The 26,522-nt window shown below is 28.9% G+C and overlaps 3 protein-coding genes across 3 annotated transcripts; 1 reads left to right on the top strand and 2 right to left on the bottom strand.

Annotated features, from left to right (window-relative positions):
- Positions 1-4,058: 4,058 nt before the first annotated feature.
- On the bottom strand, positions 4,059-8,341 carry LOC124842297 (importin subunit alpha-2). The gene is made up of 11 exons (XM_047318758.2): positions 7,978-8,341; positions 7,747-7,843; positions 7,543-7,634; positions 7,327-7,458; positions 7,059-7,244; positions 6,810-6,973; positions 6,653-6,731; positions 6,330-6,458; positions 5,053-5,180; positions 4,581-4,968; positions 4,059-4,468 (listed from the first exon to the last, which is right to left on the bottom strand). Exons 1-10 carry the CDS (start codon positions 8,188-8,190, stop codon positions 4,599-4,601), a joined length of 1,590 nt encoding a protein of 529 aa, XP_047174714.2. The 5' UTR covers positions 8,191-8,341; the 3' UTR covers positions 4,059-4,468; positions 4,581-4,598.
- A 2,401-nt stretch (positions 8,342-10,742) lies between these two features.
- Positions 10,743-11,847, bottom strand: LOC124842310 (uncharacterized). The gene is made up of 3 exons (XM_047318769.2): positions 11,684-11,847; positions 11,329-11,579; positions 10,743-11,198 (listed from the first exon to the last, which is right to left on the bottom strand). Exons 1-3 carry the CDS (start codon positions 11,828-11,830, stop codon positions 10,823-10,825), a joined length of 774 nt encoding a protein of 257 aa, XP_047174725.2. The 5' UTR covers positions 11,831-11,847; the 3' UTR covers positions 10,743-10,822.
- A 10,460-nt stretch (positions 11,848-22,307) lies between these two features.
- LOC124842305 (zinc finger protein 6-like) lies at positions 22,308-22,697 on the top strand. The gene has a single exon (XM_047318764.2). The coding sequence runs from the start codon at positions 22,308-22,310 to the stop codon at positions 22,695-22,697; it is 390 nt and encodes a 129-aa protein (XP_047174720.1).
- Positions 22,698-26,522: the final 3,825 nt, after the last annotated feature.

Below are 26,522 nucleotides of genomic sequence, written 5' to 3'. Positions count from 1 at the left end.
ATATATATATATATATATATATATATATATATATATATATATATATAAATAAAAGACATCCTTAATAATTGATTATGGATAAATTCATAATCGTGGGCGTTTTTTTTTTGTTTTTTTTTGTTTTATATTGCAATAATAATAAATAAATAAAAATAATAGTGAATAAAATTATCGATATTAAATTCAATAAAATTAATTAATTTAAATATTCATGTTTTATTGAATAATTTAGTTTGATATGTTATTATTTTAAATAATAAATTTTTATTTATTAAAAATTAAAAAAAATATTTTAGTTTAAATTTCGTTTTAATTCTAATTCTTATTTTAAAAAGATTTTTTTTGCATCAAATTAATTTTAGAAATTTGTTTAACATGTTAATTTAAACAAAAATTATTATATTCTTTTCATCAATGTAAACAATCTTACTTTTTCATCCTCTTTTCCTTTTAGCCTTCCTTTAATTCAAATAAAACATTAGGGTTATTTACCTTTGGAACATTGTGGTGTGGAATAAAACATTTTTTGATCTTAAAAAACTAGAAATGAGTAATTGGTAATAGTGAGAAGAGTTTTAAAAAATATTTTTGTGGAAACTATTTTCCCACTCATTCAAATAAGCAAGACAGTAAATGCATATGGTGAAAGAAATAAACTTAATATTCTAGTCTTTTTGTGAAAGAGTGAAGCCTGTAGTGTAAAGAAGATGAGAAAAGAGTGAAATACATGACATAAAATAGTGAGGACATTATGCGATGCACATTGCAGAAAGTAAAGTTGGTACATAAGAAGTGAACAAAAGTAAAGTTTCTTGTGGAACAACATTAACTTTATTTCGTTAGTACTGAGGTTGACTTCTATGATACTATAAAACTTGATTAAAAATCAAACACAGCAGTAACCATCACGATTTTTTTTTTCTTAAAAAACAACACCAGACAAATTGGGGAGTAAATAAGCAAATGCTGGCAATACCTTTTTTGTTTCTATTAGGTCCTGTAGCCTCTTTTGGACCACCTATATGAACTTTTTTTTCTTTTTCATTTTTGTTCTAATTCAATTTCATTCTTATAAGTTCTCAATTTCTTTTCTTTTCCATACATACTTTTTAATACTGGGACGTTTTCTCTTTCTCTCTCTCTTTTATATATAAATTTATGGTCGGGAGTACAATATCTAAGATTAATGGAACAATAGTTTACAATCTATTTAATTGTTTTGACAAAAATACATATATTTCAATATTAAGTTAGTTAATGTTTATTTTAATTATTATTTTATTAAAAATGTGAGAATCTATAAAAGTGTATTTTTATAAGAGATAATGTTTTAAAATAATGAGACTATTTTATTTTAATGATAAAATGTTTTTATATAAATTGAAAATCATAAAAGAGTTCCGTTACTTAAAAATATTTTATCTCTAAAATTTTTTTTTTAAGTTTGTCCACGTTTATGAATAGCACTACAAGTATACACCTCTACTGAATTTCAATGTTAATGTTATGTATTTGGGTAATTAAGTTTAGTGTCCATTAATTTTGTGCATATATATGATTTATTATATTTAATTCATGCTTAGCTTATATTTGATATGATTTAATTGTTTTACGATAATTCGTTTGCACTTACTTTTTTATGTGTTTTGTGTTTCTTATATTTATTTATCTATTTTTTTTTATGATGATCACTTTATCAGTGTGAACAAATGAAGATATATATTTAAAGGCACCTACAGAGAATGAGGAGCCATTAGTTAGAGTAATGAGAGGTTTTTAGAAGCATTAGTAGTAGTTAGTCTTTGTACATAACTTTGTTGGTTTAGTACAGTTGTATAAATGTCATATTTTCATAGTCCCATATTTTGTAAGACTATATTAATATCCTTTATATTATAGTTTATTTTTTTTTAAGTATCCTATTTTATTATTTTTAAGCTACTAAAATGGGATGTTACACAAAATATGTTTGACATCTAAAAATAAGCATGTTTGACACATGTGTGTCAGATACAAAAATGTTATATACACCAAAAAATACCTTAATTGTCAATTAAATTAATGGTGTTAAGATTAATATTTATTTAGTAATCATTTTTAAATTCAGTTAATAAAAGGAAAACAAAGATTATTGAGAAGGAAAATTATATATATATATATATATATATATATATACATATATATATATATATATATATATATATATAAAAGATAAATGTGTCTAATCATTAGAGAAAAATTATTAAATATTGACTAATTTTAGAGACAAAAAATAATTAGTCATTATGGTGATCAATTTACATAATAATTTATAAACTAAAAATTATTGATAATTAAAATAATTTCAAAAAATTATAACTAATAATTAAAATAGTTTCTATTATTATGAATCAGTTTCCAAATTAGTCACAAACATTAATTACTAATGTTTTGGTTACCAAATGAACTAGTCTCGAAATTGATCTTTAATTATAAAATTAATTCCTAGACATATTTTGACTTACTAAAATTGATTATTATTTATAAGTTTTCTTGTAGAATATATTTTAAATTATCAAAAATTGAATAAAATAAAAAAAACAAACAAACAAAAAAGAATTTAAACTGGGATTTTTTTGTCATATTATTTAAATGCATAACACTGTCCTAAAACTCATATCTCTATTAGTACTAATGCACAAAATTACGTAGCCGATTTTTTTATATCAATAGAGTCGACAAAAACCTTGTACAAGTTATTGCATCTTTCGATAAAAAGAAATATAATTTACATTGGTTTGAATGTATATAGAATCCATTTAGTTTTTTATACTTCTTATTATTGAATAATGCCCGTAAATTTAATGATAATTAATTAAAGATTCAGAGTAATTCAATAGGAAGTTCTATTTAAGAAATAATGCATAGATTATGTTGATAAGTTCTAACTTCATATGAATTAAAAGAAAAACTTTTTTTTTCTCTTATTCTTTAGCTATTATTTGGAATTATTTTATTTTTCCAAATTCTGCACTTTTGTGAAAGTCTACTAACCTCGATCTCGTTAACATGTGAAGTCTGATAAACAGATATTGAATTGATACAAAAGTTGAATTCACCACAGAGAGAGGAGATTGGAATGAGAAAACAAAAGTAAAGGAGTTCTGCTTCAACTTCTAACAGACTTATCTAAGTCTTCATCGAATTCCTAAAAAGCTAATTGATGCAAATAAATAGCATGTAAATGGGAATTGCTCCCTGCACCTCATCACCCATCGTTTTTCTTCCTGCACACAAATTATGTTCTATCTAACAATACTAGATGTCCCGAATAACTTCTTTAAATATTTGTAATAAATCGGTTCCTTTTTTTCAAATTTAACCCTTTTTCTCAAGTAGGGTCTCTCCAAATCTTTTCTTTGTCCTCCATTAAATAAAAACATATTTGTACACCTTGTTATGAACTATTCGCAGATTAATAAAGTATATCTATCTATTATATATTATTAGGATATGATTTTAATATCCTCTTTCATTTCAATAAATTGAAGCCTCTTTTGTCCAATATTATCGTTATAGTCAATAGTTAATGCTTGAATTAAAGTCAAGCAAAATTGTTGTAGACTTTTGGATTTATGTAAAGTAAACTATATCCTAAACAAACTTTTTTTCTCAAACATAATCTATTCCGAACCATAATTTATTTTGATCAATAAATTGAATTATTTTTTTAATAAAAAATATCCAACCAGTATAACAAATATCGCTGATTAAATATGCAACGTATTGTCTGTAAAAGCTATTTTTGAGTTCATATTAGGCAAATGATATATATATCAATCAAGGTGTAAAAGTTTATAATAAACCCACCACCTCATAACTGGTTGAAGGGTGGAGATACCTAATAAATTTTGGATTATACAACTAACAGGTAGAATGACGCTCCATTTGTTAAGTTAATGCTAAAGGTTTAACTTAATCTGCCTTATAAATCCTGAACCTTAAAAACGGTCGTTTCTTATGCTTTCCAAAAGCATATTGGTAAATTATGACTGCCCAAAATATATAGGAATTTAGAATAGAACGTAAAATTGGTTTCGGAAATATATATTTACCAAAATCAAATACTGACCCAATAAATCTTTACCAATAAAAAGTAGTAGCACTCAAAGCCGCATTTGAACAAAACCCCCTCGCCAAATGGGCCCGTGTCCCTGCCACAGCAACATATAAAATCCCTTCCAGATTTCTCACCACCACTCTATTTTTAAAACAGTAAACACTGCTGAAAAGGTCATTATGCTGCTGTTGAATCCACCAGTCCCTTCTTTACTTGGACATGGTAGCTAACTGACCCTCCCCGGCACCTCATAAACCCACAAGGGACACCAGACCAGACTGTAAGCAGACACAAGGTGCAATAACTGACCCTCCAAAGACCTTATCCCAAAAGCCACCCTGCATAAAACTTACTTCATCCCACAAGCCCCTACAAATATTGAAATCAAATAGTTTAGAAATAATGCTGAGGCTTCTTCATACAAAATTAGCCAAAATTATATATTCGATTTCGGATCTAAAATGGCATGCAAAGCATTTACCTTCTCAGGAAAAGATCTTCAGCTGAAGTTGAATCCACCAGACGGGACTGGGAGCTCATTTCCAAAACCAAAACCAGGTTGAGCACCGTCTCCTGGAGGTAGGGTCTCGTCCTCATCTTCCAACCAGTATGTTTCAAGAAGTTTAACGGCCTTTTCATAGATTTCGTTGTTGTCATGACTCTGCAGGTTTTCAATCTTCTCCAATCCCTCAGCATCATCTATCATCTGTGCATACAAGTTGACATCTCCAGTGTTGCCAAGGCTCTTCTCGGCTTCTCCCACCTTCAGAATATTCTCTAGGCCTTCTAAACAGACAGTGACAATTCTTGGGTCCGGACAAACAAGAAGATCACAAAGAGGCTTTATACAACCCTGACCAACCAAGTACCTTGAAAACACCATAAAATTAAGTGAATACCATCATAAAGTCCTAAAGAGTGTGAATTATAACCAATCAATGGAAAATACATACTTAATCTGGTCATGAGTTCCACCAGATGTAGCATTTGAGATTGCCCAGGCAGCTTCCTTTTTAATGTCAAACTCAGCATTTTGAAGAAGATTGACAAGGGGGGCAACCAGACCAGCTTCAATAACAGCCTACAAGTTTTTTCAACAAACAGAATGTGTAAATCCTGTGCTTTGCAATAATAGTGTATGAATAAGCTTGTCAATTCATGATTCAAATCATGAATTGGGAGGCTTATCATCTTATTGGTGAATTCTAAGATTCATGACAAATAATTAAGATTCACATATATAGTTAACAAAGTCATAAAAAACACTCATTGCTCATGATCATGATCAATAACAATAAACTTAAAACAGAGAACATTTTAACACGAAGGAACATATCAAAATATCAATACGTAAACAAGTTATATCGATCTCTTCTTTCACCAAATAATAGAACAGCAAAGAGCACAAGTATAAAGATAGCCTCATCTAAGAGGAGAGACGAGTATAAAAAAACAAGCACTGAAGCAGGGGACCACTGACCAGCAGGACCTCTCCAATAATGAATGCAACCAGCAATATAATAGAAGACAGGAACTGTACAATTTCGAAGAGACAGAATGGAGAAAAATGCAGGGTCTCTTTCTAAAATAATTTGTGTTGGTCATACTATATGGTTCAGATTGTTTAATTCACCCCACTTTGCCTCACATTTTATAAGAAAGAAAATGAACAAGGCATTTTCCGAACCAGGTTATGCAAAATCTGATCCAATTACATGTGCATGCAATCCGACCACGAACTGAATTGTGTGATGCAGAAATTTATAGCGATTCAGGAACATTCCGGCAATTCCGAACCCAAAATGATTCAACTACCTATCATTATCATTGAAATCGAGAATCATATCACCTCACAATTCTCGCAATTTTGACAGCACAAACACGTACACACTAAACCCTGCTTTCAGCAGGTCAACAAAGCTCAAAGCCAAACATTGTAATATTTACTAGACACCACTTTTTCCCTTGGGAAAGGGGGGACACTATATCAAGCATCATTCTCTCTTGGCATATCCAAGGAGAAACTAAACCTTGGTTATAACTCCACCATATCTCCACCTTAACTGCTTATTGTTCATAATGACAAAAGCATAAACAAATCATCAAGAACAAGCTATAATCAAATGTTCTCAATGAAATAATTCAATTTAACATGTACACAAATTCGAGACAACAAAATCATCAAAAATAAAACTTAAAAGACAGTGACAATTGGGCATTGCCAGCTTACCTGTATCTGTTCCTTATTTCCAGCAGTAATGTTTGATATAGTCCAGCAAGCTTCTTTCTTGATGCTTTTTTTATGATTATGACTCAACAGGCTCAAAAGGCAAGGGAGCGCACCATGATTGATAATAGACTAATGGAACAAAAACAACATCCACCAGAATTAGGAGATTCTTTGAAGAACAATATACATGCACAAAACAGAAGATAATAGCAGAAAGTACACACAGAAGAATTCCTGCTATAGAGGTGACGACTATTGTACTACCTCTTCTGCTCCTTTCAAAAGTATCAAGAGAATGACTACAAATGATGACAAGTCATTACCTGAGTTTGCATGTCATCTCCAGTCACAATATTTCCGACAGTACGAAGGGCAGGAATCAGAACCGAGGGAGATTGGTTCCTGAAAAGCATATATACAAAGTTAAGGCACAACCGACACAATAATCCATTTAACAGGTATAGTAGAAGTAGTACTCACAAGAGCAGCTGCACCAATCTGGGACATACACCTGCTTCAATAACTGCTTGAATCTTGTCATTTGTGCCATCAGAAAGATATGATAATGCCCAGCAAGCATCTGTCAAGACTTCTTCATCATTGGAGAAGATCAAGCGCTCAAGTGCTGGAAGCGCTGGTCTCACCTGTCCATCAAATAGCAGTAAGAATAAGCTAAAAGACACTATCTCAAGAGCTGAATGAACCGATAAAGTGATAAAAGGACATTACCTGCTCAAATGGAGGCTGTGGCTTACCCCTACAAAAGTTAGATAATGTCCATGTGGCATTTCTTAGCATTGAGAGTTTTGCATGTTCATTCAACTGAGCCAATAGTGGGACGAGGGCGCCATGGCTGAGCACTAGATCTCGACACCTAGGGGAGTCACCAGCAACATTTCCCAAAGCCCACACTGCCTAGAATTTCCAGGGAATTAGTGTTTCAGTACAATTAAAAGGCAAGATGCATGTGCTGCCCCACTCGCATTCAAACACTTACCTGCTCCCGAACATCATCGCTAGGCGAACTAAGCAGCTTGACAAATATGGGAACTGCCCCATGATCAATGACCACCTTAGTATTCTCAGAAGTCCCAGATGCAATGTTTGTAAGCGCCCACGCAGCCTCAAACTAAACAAAAAAACAATTAACATAAACAACTAACAAATTTCAACCACATAAGAATTAAGATGCACAGCAAAAAGGTCCTCGAACCTGAAGTTGAGGGAAATCCTCCCTGACAAGAAACTCAACAAAACGCGGAACAACACCAGCTTGAATAACTTCCTCAATCGGAGGGCTCCGCTCTATAGCAAAAAACAATAACCAAGTATCAACACATAGAATCCAAACTATATATGCTTCCAGGCTATCAACAACTAGAATTTAGAAGCACAATATTGACAAAACAGGAGTTACCAATTGAAAGAAGCTTGCGAAATTGCGTGGTGGCTTCAAGTTGAAGAGTATTATCATCCGACCAAACTCCAGCAACCATCGCAGGAAGACTCTCTAACTGCACAAATAAATAACCATAAAAATTGGTTCTATAACTAACTATCATTGCAGTATCGAACCAGGCGATTAAACCCTAATTCGCACAAAAGCAATAAACAGAAAGCAAAAGAATACAAAAGAGTGACTATGCACCTTCTTGTCGACAGTGGAAGCCTGAACAGGAGTGGCAAACTGTTGCTGAGCTTGGAGACCTTCGCGACGCTTCTTCTGCAAGCTCTCCTCGCGCTTGCTCTTTCGGATCTCGACCATGTTATCCTCTCTTCGCCGACGACCCTCATCAGCATCAACTGCAACCTTGTAACGGTTGCGGCGAACCTCGGTTCTGGCATTTGGCCTTAGAGACATGGTTTTGGCGGAAATCGGATGTGTGAATAACAGGGAAGAAGAATTTGAAAAACCCTAGCTAGATACTTGATACTACGGATTGGATTGGACAGTTAGGTTTATGTAATGTGAGGGTTTGGATCTTGGATCTAAACCTTCGCCCTCAATGCGGGTTATGGATCCAAGCAATGGGTCCTCAATTATAAATCATACCACAATCATAATCCGACCTAATGTTTTAAACTTTCAACGGTCATTTCATCCCACCATTTAATTATTCATTAATCATTTACATTTTAACTTTCCATCTGATTAAATTATTATAAATAATAAGATAAGGAAATTCTCTATTAATGTTAAAAATACTAATAGTTTTTAAGCTATGAATAATGGTATGAAAAATTTATTGGTTTTAATAATAATAAATCTTATCCATGACTCTTTCTAATTTATTAAAGGTGTAACTTGACATAAATATTTCATAGGGTGATTTTTATTAACTTCCAGGAATTGTGAAATAAAAATAAACCATAAAAAAAATAAACTTATTTTATTTTATTTTATTTTGTCTGACATTCAAATGCAGTAGTATTAATATTTTCATTAATAATTTTTTAGCAAATTAATTCCTCACATATACATTTGTGTGCAGCATCACTTCAATTTTCTATCAAAGCAAATTAAAAAATGTGTTTCCTAACTTATGATTTATTTGATTGAAATGTATCTTATTCATAGCACTTTTATTTTATAGGTTTAATTATATTAAAACATACAAAATTCAAATAAATATTTTATTTAATTTAAAAATATGAAAAAATATATTTAAATTTGATATTATACCTCTCTCTATTTCCATAAACTATATTATCATCTATTCACGCATCAAGATATAATAGAAGGTAAATTAATTATATATCTATATCAAAATCATAATAAAAAATATAGGATAAACTAATTATTCAACTAAATATAAAATCACATCACAATCAACCTATCAATTGTTATACCAGAAGTTTACTTAAAGTCACACAAATAATTTAAATTTTTTCTTTTGAAATATTAGTAGTTATTTTATTAAACTCGAAGTTATTCTTCTTTCTACATATTCAAATTTAAATTTGATATGTGTAATTTAAATCTAGATATTTATACATAGCAGATTAACTAAACAAAAATAATCTTATTCTAAAAAAAAAAAAAAAAACAAATCACACCTAAAGAATTGGGCAACTTATAAAAAAAACATCCAAAACTATCAAAACACATATTAACACTTAAATTAACTAAAGTATCACCCTTCTCATCTTACAAAAACTCATTAAATCTAAAAAAAAAAAGAAGATAGAAAATGCAATATAAATATATTTATAAAATTTTAAAGGACTTACTCTAAAAAAACTGATTAATTCGATTTGTAATTCGTTCAACCATTGTTTACATGCTTAAAATTAAAAATAAATAAATAAATAAACTTATTTTAGTGAGCTACCTAAAACAATCTTTTAAATTTATACCGTATATTTTTTTATTTTATTTCCATCATACTTCTAAAAGAAACTTTGTCACTTATCCATAATTTAATATTACGTTTTTTATTTTAAGGATATCGTGGTAAAAAAAGTCAAATAATTTAAATTATATACAAAATTAAATTATTTCTATAGCATCTCAAGTTAATATGTTAACTTAGGGTTCAATTTTATATATATATATATATATATATATATATATATATATATATATATATATATGTGTGTGTGTATGCATGGAATTAAAATTGGACCAAAATTACTGATTATAAAAAATACGCATGCTAAAATTGTAAAAAAGTAAACAAAATAAATAAAAATCGAGGATAGAAAAGAAATTTAAATTTAAATTTACTGAATATTGTCTTTTTTAACTCCTAGTGAACATGTCTTTTATTTAATTTTAAATACATCGTATTTATATGAAGGTATTGTCTTGGTGTAAAAAGTTTAAATTATCAATATAGCTGCATATTAAGTTTTAAAAAATTTTCTGTTATAGAAAAAATAAAAATCAAAGAAGAAATATATAACAGCACACTAAAATAATTTTTTTAAAATTAGTCAATTCTTTTTAGTCTGTATATAACATTTTTCTAGTTTTATTCTGTTGCTGAACATTTTTCATCTTGATAGTCTAATTTGGGTGAAAAACTTGTTGAATTTGCAATTTCCAAATTCAAACCTTTCAATCATGTAAGTTAACTTGTAATCAAACTGGTTTGCTGCGGTGTACACATACCCTATTGGGCCTCATCATATTTTAGCTATTTTTTTTTGGTATTTTCTCCAGTGTGTTGTTTCAGCAATTTTTCTTGAGAAATGTTATTTGACATATACAATTTTTTTTTATTTTAATATTGTTCTTTTCTATTTTTGAAAAAATATAAATTTTACTTTTTTATAATTATTTTATATATGTCATATTAATGTAATTGTGTGTATGTTACTTTAAATAAAAAGTTGTTTATTGTCTCAACTTCCTAAACAAAAACACTCTCTTTATAAATTAGTTCTCATCCATAGCGTAAGTTGGTTCAAAGAAAAATTAAGAAAAAATCACCAAACAAGATTTGAAACATAAAATCGTGTCAAACCCAAAATTATACTTTCCCTGAAATTTACACAAAGGTGTAGCTTTTATCTAAAGGAGATGGAAATACAGATAATGGGATCTCTCTAACTGTGGGGTTCTCCATAGTAAAACTCGTGATCTGTGATCGAGATGCTCTTGGTGGAGAAGCATGAAGAGCAGATGTCAGAAGTACCTCTCTTCGAACATTTTCTTGCTCCTGTGATATTCTCAGTGCACGTAGTGCCGTTAGGTATAAAGCACAACCTAGGAAAACCGAGGTTAAAGCAAACACCCCTGCCCCACAGAACAAACCTCCTCTAACACTAAGGCAACTGGGTTTAGCTTTCCACCAATTCTTCAGATGCCCTGACTCTACACTCACTCCTGCCAACAACAGAATCTCTCCAACTGCAAAACAAATCCTACACCACATTGCCAAATCAATATTCATATTTTGTCTCAATCTAAATATCTTTCATTTGATCTGAAAAAACTGATAATAAGGAACCATTTGTCATGCAATAGGTAGAAAAATAATAACTTTTTCCTTACCAAGTTGTAATAAAGAAGAACCCAGCTAGCCACGTTAATGATTTGGTTGAAGCAGAATCAGGATCCAATGTGAGTAATGCAGGAGATGAATTACTAACTGCTATCAACATAAAAGTGTGCTCCACCAATATGGCCATTGCTAGTCCAATGAAAGCACAAGAAGCGCATAACAATGGCCTTTTCCCACTGCCACTGTAAACACATTCTGATTTACTTCCCTTTCCATTTACATCTCTGCTCATCCATATCACCTGCCATATCAACACCAAATTATAAACAATGCTCATTTCTTTTTATTGTCTTTGAACTAGCAAACAGATACCTAATTTTCAAACAATATTACCCCAACCACTACCTTTGAACGTGTGGCTTCTGCTATGAGACACAGAACGAAGCAGAATAGGCCCAATAGGATTGTGAGAGCCATGAGAAAGGCACCTGTTTTGCTACTCAAATCTGTTTTTCTTCTCTTTGGTTCAAGGTCAGCATGTGTGACTGCCATTATTGTTTGGGTCAAGGAGAAACACAATTCACACAACATGATTTTATGTTTGGAGTTAAGTTTTATGTTATGCAGGAAATGTTTGAATGGAATAAAAACAGAATTGCTTGGAACAAAGGTTACTTAAAGGCCAGAGATTCCCACTTTGTAGGATTTGATACCATGGCATTCACACAAGGTACATTGCATAATTAATTATAAGCACTAAGGCCTTGTTCACTTGAGTGGATTTGAGGGAGAGTAATTGAGGGGATTTGAGAGGATTTGAAAATAATTTTTTTTGTTGATTATTTGAATGAATTTGGAGGTAAATGAGATTGGATTTGGAAGTAAATTTTTTTAATTTGTCACGTCAATCAAATCCTACACGAATTCTCACAGTCTTTACTTTCAAATTCATTCTCACTTACGTTCAAATTGACTCAAATAAACAACAAAAAAATTTATTTTCAAATCCTCTCAAATCCCCTTAATTACTCTTCCTCAAATCCACTCAAGTGAACAAGGCCTAAAAGAATACTGTTTGATGAGGATCAAGCCTGTGCTCATGAATACACTAGAATCTTTACTCTCCCAAAGTATACAATTAGCCTTTCGGTTAATTCAGAGTTCGTAAATGTTTACAAAAGCGAGAGAACATTTATGCATGCATTGCCCTTAAAAGGTATTGTCAGGTACTAAGTAGGAACAGTGGTAAATCATTTTCTGACACTGCTTCTCCGAGTTTTATTTGCAACCCTGGCATAAAAGTACAGTTGTTTCTCTTGTCATCTAATGATACCATTGAATGTAGTCACTGGAACAGCGTCTTATATTGTGGAAATAAAGATTAAAAGCAGTGATAATCGAACACTCTTGATCAATTTTCTCTTATCTCTTCTTACTGCCGTGTTATATACATGCGTTTTTCTGTTTATCTATTGATCACTAGAAGTTGAATAGTATACAAGGTGTCCAAATATGATTTTTATGAGATTAATGTGTATTTGACTCTCTGCAAACCCCTTGATAGTGAGAATTAGTCACCCTTTTATCTTCTAGAGAGGAAAATGAGAAGTAAAAAGAAAACTGAGTGCTAAATTAGAAAGTGTTTGATGAAGAAATCTTTCTGGAAAGAAGAGGAGTAAGAACCATAACTGAGTAGTTAGGACTTTCTGGAAAGTTTAATGTTTCTTTCTGCACATGTTGGTTAAAATTAGAAAGTTGAATGATTCTTTGTTTTGGATTTGGGATAAAGAAATATGATGGACAGCCTATTATTCTTTTCTAGATATTTATATTCTTTGTGGAAGGCTTAAAGTGCAGGCATAAGTACAAAATTTGAAGAAGGAATTTTAGGATGTGGAATAAAACATATTTGAATGAGTTTTTTTAATAACTTTATATATATAAAAAAATGCTAAAAGGGAGTAAATTGATAAATGAATTTATGAAGTGGGTTGGAGTGATGCTTTAAGGATAATACAGGTGTGTGTTTGTTGTAAAAAAAAAAATCCTGATTAAAAAAATGTTTTCAAAAATTGTACGAAATTTAAGTATTTTAAACATTGCACAATTAACACAGTTTTATCCTAAATAAATTATATATGCAAATCCAGACAAATTATGCATTTGTATTCGTTTTTTACTTTTATAAAAAAAAATTATGTACCTAAACATTTAATTATTAATAGGGAAATCATAGTCGTTAATTCCTTAAGCAGATGTGTTCACTTTGTTAGACGTGTTATTTTTTTATAATAATAAATAATAAAATTATTATTTTTATTATTATAATTATAAAATTAAATATAAACATTTTATTTGTATAAATGTTATTAATTTATTTATTTTTATAAAAAATCATGGATTAATAATATATTAGTTTTAAATGTTTGTCTTTTTTTAAAAACATTTATACTTAATTAGTTTTAATCTTAAAAATGTAAAAGTCTATAAAATATGGTATTAGAAGTGATAATGTCTTATATTAAGACTCACTTGTATTAATATTAAAAGTTCAAAAGTATAAATAAAATGTCACTCAACCAGTTTCATTATCTAAATCATATTATCTTTCTATTTCTCATGGTCTTTTACCATTTTTCTAAGATTCCTAACCAATAATGTATTTTTTTTGAAGTTCAAGTGACATGCAACAAGGTTTTCATTTTTATCCAATCAATTATTGCACAAGAGTAAGGTAGTTTGCGTTGTTCTCTCTTTAGTTGAATACTTTTTTCATACATGTGTTCTTTGATTGCTTTATAGAAATAAATAGAATTTCTTAAACTCATAAAATAGTCTTACAGTAATAGTTTAAACTTTTAACAGGCAAGAAAAGTTAAAAGTAACAATAATAATGATCATATCACATTAAAAACCCAACATATGAACAACAAATATTTTTCACAAAAAAAAAAATAAATCACAAATTAACACGTGAGATGTCGTTTACATTTAATATTTTTTAAAAAAAATATTGATTGAGTCACATTTTTATAAATTAGAACACAATTTAGTTGAAAATTGTTCACTAAAATATGAACCAAACATATAATTGAGTCTGAATAATTTATCTTATGTTGAAAATGTGATAGAAATTGCTCTAATATTAATTATGATTTATAAAAATTATTATTTTTTTAAACAAATTCCTTTTTTTAAAATTTTTTTTATATGTTTTTTTATCTTGGTTTCACTTCTGAATGTTTTAAAGATTTACCTCTATAAAATTAGATTTTGTCAAACTTAATCTTACAAAATTAATTTAATAAAATAATATTTATATTTATTTATACATTATAAATTTATCTTATATTTAATTAATATGAAATACCAAGAAATTGACGACGAGAGATCACCAATATGAACGTTGATTTGTGTCTATAAATGTAGCTCTGATTTGAACCTATAAATAACCTGTAACTATTATTCTCACCTCTTCACTACAATCACTTCCTTCACTTTAATCTAATTTCACTTCTTCACTTTCTTAGTACGATCAAAGCCAATGTCACTCTCCCATCGTACTTCATCTTTATTTTCAAATTTACTGAATTATTTGATGAATGATAAACGGAGAATGAGGATTTTCCACAGTACATAAACGAATAAGGGAGTTGGAAGGCAGAGTGGTGCGAAGTGCGGTGTTCTTTCTGTTTCCTTTTAGTTGAAATTTGCGTGGGTCTGATGAGAAAATAGTATAAAAGAAAGAAAATAGTATAAAGTTAAGCGACAAAAAATAAGCATAGTAGAGTGAGTAAATGCGATTTTAGTTTTGAATATGATATTCGGACTTTCTATTATTCACAATGTTTTAACTCCAGACGGTAATTAGTTTTAATGGCCAAAATTTTTAAAAAATAATAATGTAAAAAAAAATTAGAGATTTCAGGCGTTTTAATTTTTGTAGTATTTAGATTAAAAATTATTGTGAATTTAAGTTGTATTATACAAAGTATATCGGTCCGGAGTCATCAATGATTTGCTGTGGGACGTCAATCGGTTGTATTATACAAAGTATGCTGGTCGGGAGTTGTCCATGATTTGCTGTGAGACGTAGATCGGTTGAGGTAACCGATCAGACATGTCAGGTATAACTGGAAAACATTAATACGACATATACAAACATACGGTATTAATGAGTCATTATCAAGTTTTGTTGTCTAAAAATATATTACATTAATAAATAATTAACGAGTTTGATGGTTTTTCAAACCTATAAATACAAAGTCTAATAGTCAGATAAAGACGTTTTTTCATAATTGCATTAAAACCTTTTCTATATTTGACTTGAACCTCCGAGTAATTTCTTTCAGGTAAAGCATCAATTGTGGAAAATTCTAAGAAGTTGACGTTCGAAAAGAGCCGAAAAAGAAAAAGAAAAGTTGGAAAAAACCAAGGAAAACACAACGATGGACCTCATACCCTTTTAATCGAAACGTGTAAATCTAAATCATATATTAAAAAGAAAGTAGAAGACAGGTCAAACGAGTATAATTGAGGCTTCAAAATTAATATCGTTATCCTTTAGGTTTGTTTATTGGAATTTATTGGCATATGTGTCCCCTACCAATTGAAAATGGATTGGTTGGTGGTGTGTTTTGTCTTTTAGAGGAAGCAATGATGTCCATTCACCATGTTTTTAACTTCTGAACCAATGTTTTCAAACAATTGGTCCAGCTTTTGTAGATGGCCATCATAATAACGTGCAAGTGTTGTGAAAACCAATCGTGGTGTGACACCTGGTGCAAACTTGAGGTGGAGGATATATCATGTTCTCCTCTCTCTCTCTCCTTCCACTTTAATTGCTTCCATTAATTGCTAGATAAATACCTATACTTTACTCCTACTTTCCTGCATCTTTTAAATTTGCTTAAATTCACAATCAATGTACAAAATCATACATTTTACGTTAATCACACAAAACAAACTGACGTTTAAAATTATTTTTTATATTATTATTATTATTATTATTACCAATGAATGCTGAAATATTGCTTTTTACATCAATAACATCTACAATAATTTACCAATCTATGTAAAACATCTAAAATAATATTAAAATTATCAAGATCTTTAGTGTAAATTCGCGGACAAATGATAAAATCTTAAAAATAACTCAAAAAGTTTTTACATGTTAGAATGAAACTCGTTATTGTTCAAAGAAAAAATATATACTTGTAAAATATTCTAACGTATTTTTATAAATATGAATACGAAAGATTAAATAAGTATTCTTAAATATTAATTATATTTATATGTTATAATTAAAATACTACTTATTTCAAGTATATAATAATAAAAATAGTTAATAACGATGATGTATCTTTGTAAATAATAATCATAATATCAAATTATTAAAATTAATTATACATTTAGAAATTTTTAAAATAAAAAAACTTAATATTTTATTATCAGTTCATACTATTTAATATATTTATTGATCGGAATAAAAACAATTAAAAAATAATATTCCAAAACTATCAATGTTAAATCAATACAAAATTATACTTATAGTTAAAATATAATAATGTAAAAAAAGAAAAATTAGTGAAGTATAACTTTTGTAGGAATAAATAAAATAAAATATGAAACCTAAAAGGAGTTAAACGACTACTTTTTTTAACATCATAAAAAAATAAAAAATTTTGTTCACTCATATACTACGATTTTCACATTCTTACTTATCCTTACAATATATTTTATTCAGCACCACCAAGTACTCGTCAGTGTCCGAGTGTCACATAAATACACTTAGATTTTTTTTCTAACAATACTTATGTCTCCCATCTTTTCACCAAGAAATTTAGTAAATCAACGTGTCAATGTGATGGAAATTTTCTACAAACAAATTAATTTCATAAAAGAAAATTTAAAATAACAAGTTAAATAAATGTTTAAAATTAATTTATGACAAATTAATGTGTAAAAATTCTAACATATAATTTATTATCTTTTTTACTTTATGCATAAATTAATTATAATTTACAAAAATGTTTCATATTTTTTCTCCTATTGTAAGTATTTATACCTTACTTTAATGATTATTGATATTTTTTTTCATTGAATCTAAGTATTTTTTATAAAAAATAGTTTTAACCTTAAATGGTCAACGTCTTGAAATGAGTAATTCTTATATTGAAAATCTTTGTACTCATCATCCTTCTTAGTGAAAATAGTGAAAAAAAAATACATCTTTAAATATTGTCACACCGATCTTTATAATATTAGTAAAAGTTAGTGTAAACCAGGTTTGATAAAACTGGACTCATTATTATTTGTTATAAAAACAAATTAAATTTAAACTTCATCCTTTTAATTTATGATGGACTTTTTCTTAAAAAAGCTAGTAAGATACTTATAAATGTCTACAAATAGGATTTTGACTTAAAACTTCATATTGTATTAAATTAAATTTTAAAACTTAATCAACGTAATTTTATCTAATGAATTTATAAAAATTCAGTTTTATTTTAAACAGGTTATTGTTACACGAGTGAGATGTTAGAAAAAATACTAGGATGTCTAACACATGATTACACATGCCAATTTGTCATAAAGTTTAGGTAACTTAATTAGCCTTATCCTACTAAATCATAAAACTAACTTTCCTAGTAAAATAAAGTAGCTGAGACAAATATCTAGCATTTAGATTCTCTTAACTTTATACGAATCTAGCTTGCATCATTAGCAATTTTTTTTATTTATTTAAAATGAAAACAGTATTAAAAATAATTAAGCATATTGACTTGGTCAAAGAGGTGATAAACTAAATAGTAGGTCAAAGTAAAACGATAAGTCTTTTAACGAAACCATTTTTTCTTTAATTTGATTTATAAATATGTAAGTTGATATGTTATGAAGATCCTAAATGGAGTAGAATTTATTTTGGGTTGTTAATTTAAAAAAATAGTGATATATTTGCTAAGCTATGAAATCAAATTAAGTATGCTCAAATGCAACAAAAGCTTAATTAGATTTCTGGATACACAATACTTCTATGTAGTAAGATATTTATTGGATAAAATATCTTAAATATTTTAAGCGGTTAAGATATTTATGAGTAACTAACCAGATTTTTAGGTAAAGTTATTTTTATTTGGCTTATAAATACAATGACAAGACAAAAGTCCAGCTACGTTTTTCTCTACGAGACTCTAGATAATATTCTAGGGTGATATTATAATCACTTTCTTGAGAGCTGAGGTTCCATAACTCACATCTGACTTGAGACACACTGGAAGACATCCATACCGAAACAACTTCCAATATTAAAAAAATTTTCAAATTAAATATAAGATAATAATAACATTCGACTATAAAAAATTAACTATAATTACAATTAACTAATTTTATAACCACCGGTTAATTAAAATATTATAAAAATAAGTAATTATATATGTAACTAATTTTATTACCACTAGTTAATTAAAAATATTATAAAAACTAATTATAATTACATGTAACTAATTTTATTACTACTGATTAATTAAAATTATTATAGAAATAGCGACATATGGCAAAAAATCAGTTATATAACATCCAATAAGTACATATTCTTTCATTCTGGTACCTCGAGATAGGTTCAATTTACATAATTAAATATACATAAACCAAATACAAATATCATAATTAATATACTTGATATAATCTCTATATGCCCTCATCACCACATGTTTCGTGTAAAAAAATATCATAAGACAACACAAATAAAAATATAAAAAGAGAGTTAGATTTCAATATATATAAGAAGCAGTGCTAATATGTCTTTAGATTTTAAATCTATCAAAGGCTATTATATAAATGTCCCAAATTTAAATCCAAATAATTCACAATAATGTAATTTGCAGTTAGTCCATGCAAATAAAACTCAATAGAATTGGTTTACAATCCAAGATTTACAAATAAAAGTGAAAATCACTTTTCAATCCAAATGAAACTTGCATAGAACAAAACAATAAAAGCTTTTCAAATTGAACCATCACGTGACAGAGGCTAAAAAAACACTATTCACTAAAACCAATCTTATGACATTCACGTGACGAGATTTTTGCAATCGAAAGTCACCACGAGTCCATTAATTTTCAAATTGTAAATTTAATTTCACCGTGGCCAAAAACAACATTAGCATTTATTTATGATTTCAATTTATCAATTGCAACCAGAGAGAATAAAAAATCAGAAATCTCATAATTAGGGTTCTTTAAAAATTGAGAAAAAAAAATAATATAAAAAATAAAAATAATATTCTGATACCAATTGTTAAAATATATTTCTGATATAAAACAAAAACTATAACACAATCAAATATTAACAATTTCCTATCAATACATTTTTAGAAGTTCAACTATATACTAAACTTTTCAATGTCTAAATCATTACATTGGTAGCATCTTTCTGTCTTCGCTATCTAAAAAGAAGAGATAAATAAAAAGACAGAAAATTATACAATCAAGATTATATCAGGATAATATTGATCTCCAGTCCACTGCCTTCCCGTAAATATATTTAGTCATCCTAATATATTTTTATTCATCCATTATAAAATTATATTTCGAAAAAAAAAAAAAAACTAAATCTTACCTATGAGAGTGATGATCGACAAAGGGTTGATGTGGCTGGATGCTACTATCCATAACGAAACCTTACACATATAACACACGAGAAACATTAGTATTAATTAAGGCTATTTTATTTTATTTGAGAGAGTATTAGAGTAAAATAAGAATAAGAATAATCAACAGAAAAATAAATAAATAGCAACAGTATATTTGAAGTCACACGAAAAGGGAAACAATAAAAATATAAACTTTACAACTTTTCTTTGACATATATTTTAGAACTTTAAACAAAAAAACCGTGTTAATTCGTAAAAATGCAGAAAATCGTTAAAAGCTCTTCAACCTCAAAAGAGGAATATGTTCCGTCTAAAAGAATATACTCCGTTATATTCGTTGCATAAATATTTAGTGATTTTTTATATTCTTAAATATTTACAAATACTTTTATATTTTATTTTATTAAAATTTTATAAAATTATTTAACGAAAATTTCTTAAAATATAAACTAAGGTAAACAAAGTTATTTTTAAATATAATTAAAATCAAATTAATCAATAAAATATTAATTCAAATAAATTCCATCTTTTTATAAAGTGAATTTATGCAAGTTGCTAAAATATAAATTTTTAAAAATTTATTTTTTAATAAAATAACTTCAATTTCATAGGTTTAAATACAAAAATAAAGATGTATAAAGTCAAAATTTAAATAATTATTTTATGATTAATATTTTTGTAATGTTAATTTTATTTTGATTACTTAAATTTAAAAAAAAATATTGAAATAAAATTTGTTAAAAAAATTTAACGTAGGAGACATTTATAGATCAAAAATTATGATGTACTTAGTCGTTCCATTAATAAATAAATAATTAAATATTCATATATATATATATATATATATATATATTATTTGTATATATCCATCATGAATATCTATTTTGTATTATATATGTGAATTATTTTAGTCTGTAAACAAAAAGTATGAAGTGAGTTGAGTATTTTAATCCGCTTTCTTAGGTTTTTTATTCAGTTTCTTTTTGAGTTCAACCAAAAGTAAATCCCTTGTTCTTTCCTGATTTCAGTCCAAATCATTTATATTTTTATTAAACTTATGCTTAAATATTATAAATTATAAAATTATGAATATTATTTATTTTAAGAAATAGACTTAAAAATTTATTATTTCTATTAATTTAATTAAATAAAAATAAAGTTATTAAAATCATACCATACTCAATATTATACAGAATAAAAAAAAGTATAAAATAAATAATTTCTTATGGAGCGCTTACCAAATTACAAACTCACAAGACAAATGTTATGTGGAGGGGATCGGAAAAATTAATCCACATTTTTATCCAAGGTAAGCTTGTCCATTCTATTCATTTTCCAAAAGTCAAATGTGAGAAAAAACAAAACAAGAGGACTGACCACATTGTCATCCTAATTATTAATGTGAATTATTGTTTAATTTTATATATAAATAATGAATATAATCCTGAAGTACTAAGTGGTCATTTTAGTTCTGTAATAATTGATTTTGAGACTTTATTTAAAAGGTTTTATTCTGGTTTGAGTCACCTAAATCTGACACAATTTATTTCGGATGCTGTTTAGTCCATGTTTTTTCTATTCTCTCCGTCCAGTCAACCTTGTTCAATTTCCTGTGGGTCGATCGGATGTGTACCTATTAAAGGTGCTTCGATACCAAAGTGAGTGATAATCCTCTGATCGATAAATTAAACACTGTAATAAATGTGTAATTAATAAAATTCTCTATTTCTTACTTTTGACCTATATTTATAGTTTTTGTTATGAGTCTTAGATTAAAAAAGCCTTAATCACGCTCAACCTGAACGTAACAATCTTTAATCAGTGTTTTACCTTAATCATGTTCGGAGACATCTACCTCGACCGTTCAGCCTCGCCACTCCCACCCAGTACAGGTCTAAATTCATTTTTTACTTGGACCTAATGTATCCGAATTTACGTACAAAGGATAGAAATCATGCCAAATTTTTGTTTTCACGTTAGTATATTATCTATCCTATTTATTATTTTGACATGTAAGTCACGTATGAATCCAATCACCTCACCCACAGATAGTAAATTGAACAGAAAGAAATGAATTGAATTTATACAGACATTTTTATTTTTATTATTTTTGTTATTGTTGAGATAAAAGAAAGGAGAAAATATCGGGGTCATGAATTAGATTTTACCTAATATACTGGGGGCCCAAACTGCAGACCATTTCATAAATGGACACGAAAGCATCTCTCGATCCCCAATCACTGCTACAGATACACATATTATAATAATAATAATTATATAATAATATTAATATTTGGTTCAAACTTTGTATGGTATTATCTGTCATTTATAATCAGCAAACTAACTCCTTAATTTCATGTCTCAAAACATTCATCCATGAAGCTGTTTGGTTTCTCCTTGAACTTGAAGGCTGCCATAGCCGGTGAAGATGGTGCAAAGAGGTTCCACTGCCGATACTGTCGCCGCCAGTTCACAAATTCTCAAGCACTTGGAGGGCACCAAAATGCGCACAGGAGGGAACGTGCTAAGCTAGCCCAGTTCAAATACCTTCTCAATCTTCGACAACAACATGGCCATAGGTTTAAAGCACCATACAACAACGGACCAAAAGGGTGTTTGGTTCCTCATCCAAATAGCTCACCCAACGTTAGTGTTGGTAGTGCAACTAGTGCAGCTTTGTTTCAATTTCATGGTGCAGGCACACTGCTCCAGCAAGTTCCAGCGCGTGACCATGACGTGGATGTGGATCTCAACCTCAGACTCTAGCTTCCTCCTCACACAACTTCAACTCAACTTCCCTTCGTACCAGGTGAGATAATTAGCCCATACTTTTTTCTTTTAATTAGGTCTTTGTAGTACTTTCTTTCTTTAAGGAAACACCTATAGCTTTTTTCATGTATACCTTATACAAAATGTTCAAAAAGAAGTGTGGATGTTATAGCCAATGTATAATTTGTGTTAACAAGTTTTTTTTGCTTTCTTTTCTTTGTGAATCACTAGCTGGCTTTTTAAGAAATTGGACGTACGTGATTCGGAGGATGGGGACGTCATGACTTAGATATTGATTCATCACTGTCTATGCAGTTTGATTTTCCTTTAGAAGTTTCCAATTTTGTTTCTCTGATGCGTCAAAGTTTGTAAATTTCCTGTGATTATAGCTCAACTGTCATGGTTTTGATTTGAAATACTTGCACCAAATATAAGTAACATATCCGAGATACACATCCTCTGCAACCAAAAGATGGAAATGATTCGTTAGATGTTTGGAGAATGAATTGTCTTACGATGTTGTATTGTCTCAGCCTTAACTAATTAAGGTGTCATCGGCTAACAAGATAATTTTTCATTTAATTTATAAAACTAATTCAAGTTTAATGAATTTTAGTTCAGTTAAAATTATGAAACATATTCTTAATATACTGTGGATTGTACGGCTGATAAGCTGTGTTAACCAGAATTCTGAGTATAGCTGTGAGTAGCTTCTCTTTTCCTTTTGAGTTTTTATGAACATACAATATTCTATTATTACTTTACAATTCACTTTTTTTTTTCTCACCTCTCTTTATATTTTTCAAGAAGATTACATTAGACGACTCAGTTATGAAAAACCTACTTCTATTGGTGTATATATGTAAGAGTATAATGATTGGGTTAAAATAACAGTCTATTATTTCTTTTACAGTATTTGAGAAAAGAATCTGAATGATATATATCTATATATATAGTGTATAGTCATGCATGGGTTGTAATTAGAGCTTTTGATTGTACACGTATTTGGCATATGTAACATAATAGTAGTAATTATATGTACTCTTTGCAAACATAGGCAAGCGTGTGAATGAGTTTTCTTGTGTCTGAGATGATTGATTAATCTCTTTGAGTGATTAAAGCAAAGCAGTTTTTGGTTGATATTGTATATGGATGATAAACTTGTATGATCTGCAGGTGTGTTTTGTCGTCAAAAAGGTATCTTTGCTTTTGGGCATCGTTATCTCAAACACAAACAGAATAATGTCTGATACAGAAATAGTGGAAGAAGCTTCTATTTTTTACCTCCATTCAGTGTTGAACGATTTCTCTCTTACAAAATTCGAGTTTTCGTTTTCGTTTTCGTTTCTACGTATTATAAATTAAATATATACTTTAAAAACATCAACGTGTATGATTAAATTAATAATGAATATAGTCTAAAATCATGTTCAGACAAGGTTGTTCGCCTGAGTCAGGAACTCCATCAACGTGATCAGGAGATCACTGATCTCAGAACAGAGTTTACGAACTTCAAGGTCCTGATCATGAGAGTCTTGCCTGAAACCTCACAGGAAGTACAAAATATCCCTCTGACCCAGCCACGAGCCTCCTCATCACCTGCTGCCACTCAGCAGCCCACTTCAGTCCAACCCTCATCAGTCCAACCCTCATCAGTCCAACCCTCATCAGTCCAACCCACACCAGTCCAGCCATCAATAGAGGAGCAGGATGATGAAAATCATTCTGATGATAGTTATGTACATTATTAGGTTTCATTTTCTTATTACTTGTTAGACAAACATTTGGATATTAGAACATTTTCAGTTGATATAATTTCAATGTTAGATGTACTTACAGACTTTGGATGTTACAACATCCTTGTGTTACATTGTTTTATGTTTGAACTACCCCATACATTATTTATACATTAATGGATGTCTTGTGGATTATTTGATGTGCATTGGATATTGATCATTGATTGGATCTTTGAGATGCACATTATGCATGTTTGTATGTGTTTGAAAACTGTTATGCAGGTCTGTTTGTAATTGAAATTTGTTATACAGGTCTGGGTTGCACAAGAAAAACCATTTTGCTGAAACCTGCCCTGCATTTTACCGAAGGCTTTTGCCCTTCGGTAAATGCCCTCGTATGGCCATTACCGAAGGCTTTCGCCCTTCGGTAAATACCATCGTATGCTCATTATCGAGGGCTCCTGCCCTTCGGAACTTACCGAGGGCTTTCGCCCTTCGGTAATTACCGAAGGCTTTTGCCCTTCGGTAATTAGCGAGGACTTTTGCCCTTCGGTAATTACCGAAGGGCGAAAGCCCTCGGTAATGGTTAGCGACAGAGGATTTACCGAAGGATTTTTGGCCGCCGATAAGCCTTCGGTAAACACCCATTATCGATGGCTTTTGGCATTTTCCGAGGGCTTCTGGCCTTCGATAATGCCCTACTTTTTTGTAGTGAATTAACATTCGCGTGCTTGAAAAAAGCCCTAATGGACGTTGATGAAAAAAATACTGTTAACATCGATAGAATAACAGTCTTTATATACTTAAATAGAAAATATGACTAACATCTAATATTAGTTAAAAAAATTACCCTAATTAATATCAACTAAAAAGTATTCACTGATATCAATCGGAAAAAAGTATCACTGATATCATCGATAAACTCTGATCACCTTCGATTAAAAATAGTTATACCCCTTTTGCTTGAAAAAACCCTAATTGATGTTGATGAAAAACAATTCTAACTTATATTTTAATTAATCTTATGCAAATTTTATACTTAGCTCTCATTTCATAAGCTTGAATTACTATTATTATTATTTTGCTGAGTCATTCTAGCAAGCAACTTTTTCAAGTGTACATCTAGTTTCACTTAAACCCACTCAATGAAACATTGAAGATGGTCTTAATATTTTTAGAATAAATTACATTTGATCATTAAACCAATATATGGACTTAGCTTGCAAAATCTTAATCAAGACGAGTTTTTTCAACAAGCTTCAACCTTATTTTTCAAGCCCAGATTGAATCGAGGGCTTAGGCTTTCAATTTTCGGCACGAATTAAATATAACATTTTAGCTTAATCTAATTAAGACTTGATTTACGTTTTGTCCATAAAAACTTGTAAATATTGGGGTTTGATTGAACTTTAACAACATTTTATTAATTCTGAATTAGACCTAGATTTTGAATTAAATTTTCAACATACTTAAATTTGAATTTTCTTAAAATTTAATCTAGATTGGACCAAAAATCCCATTATATAAAGGATTTCATTTTATAAACTCTTTAAAGCTTGTTGCTTTTTAAAATACCCAAAATATAAAAAAAAACAAAGGTACTAGAATAAGTAGTTTTCGTTTTATTTAATTTTTCAAAAGAATTTATAGAAGGACAAAAGTTCGACATGGGTATATATATATAAAACAATTGTACACTGTTAATTTATTTATCCATATGAAAATACACGTAGACCTCAATAGTTTATAAAAAAAGTATTAAAAATAAATTTAGATAACAAATTATCTTAAAAATAATTTAAATAAAATTGTATACTAAATTATTACTAAAAGCAAAATAATTTTTTTTAAAATAAAATTCAAATAAATTGCATCATTAAGTATAAATTTAAATAAACTATTCTAAATAAAATAAAAAAACATAAATTTATAAAATTAAATTCTTTATAGTTATTTAATTTTTAGTTTTATATTATCACCAATAAAAATCAATGATACCATTCTATCAAATGTTATAACTTAAATTCAATCAATTTGATCCAAATAAATGTCCAATATAATATACCTTATCAATTAAACATATATT

This window comes from Vigna umbellata, chromosome 1 (genome assembly GCF_029865625.1).
Source record: "Vigna umbellata cultivar VRB3 chromosome 1, Vumbellata_1.0, whole genome shotgun sequence".
Classification (NCBI taxonomy): domain Eukaryota; kingdom Viridiplantae; phylum Streptophyta; class Magnoliopsida; order Fabales; family Fabaceae; genus Vigna; species Vigna umbellata.
The sequence above is the reverse complement of the archived record's forward strand: the minus strand, read 5'-3'. Positions and strand labels throughout refer to the sequence as shown.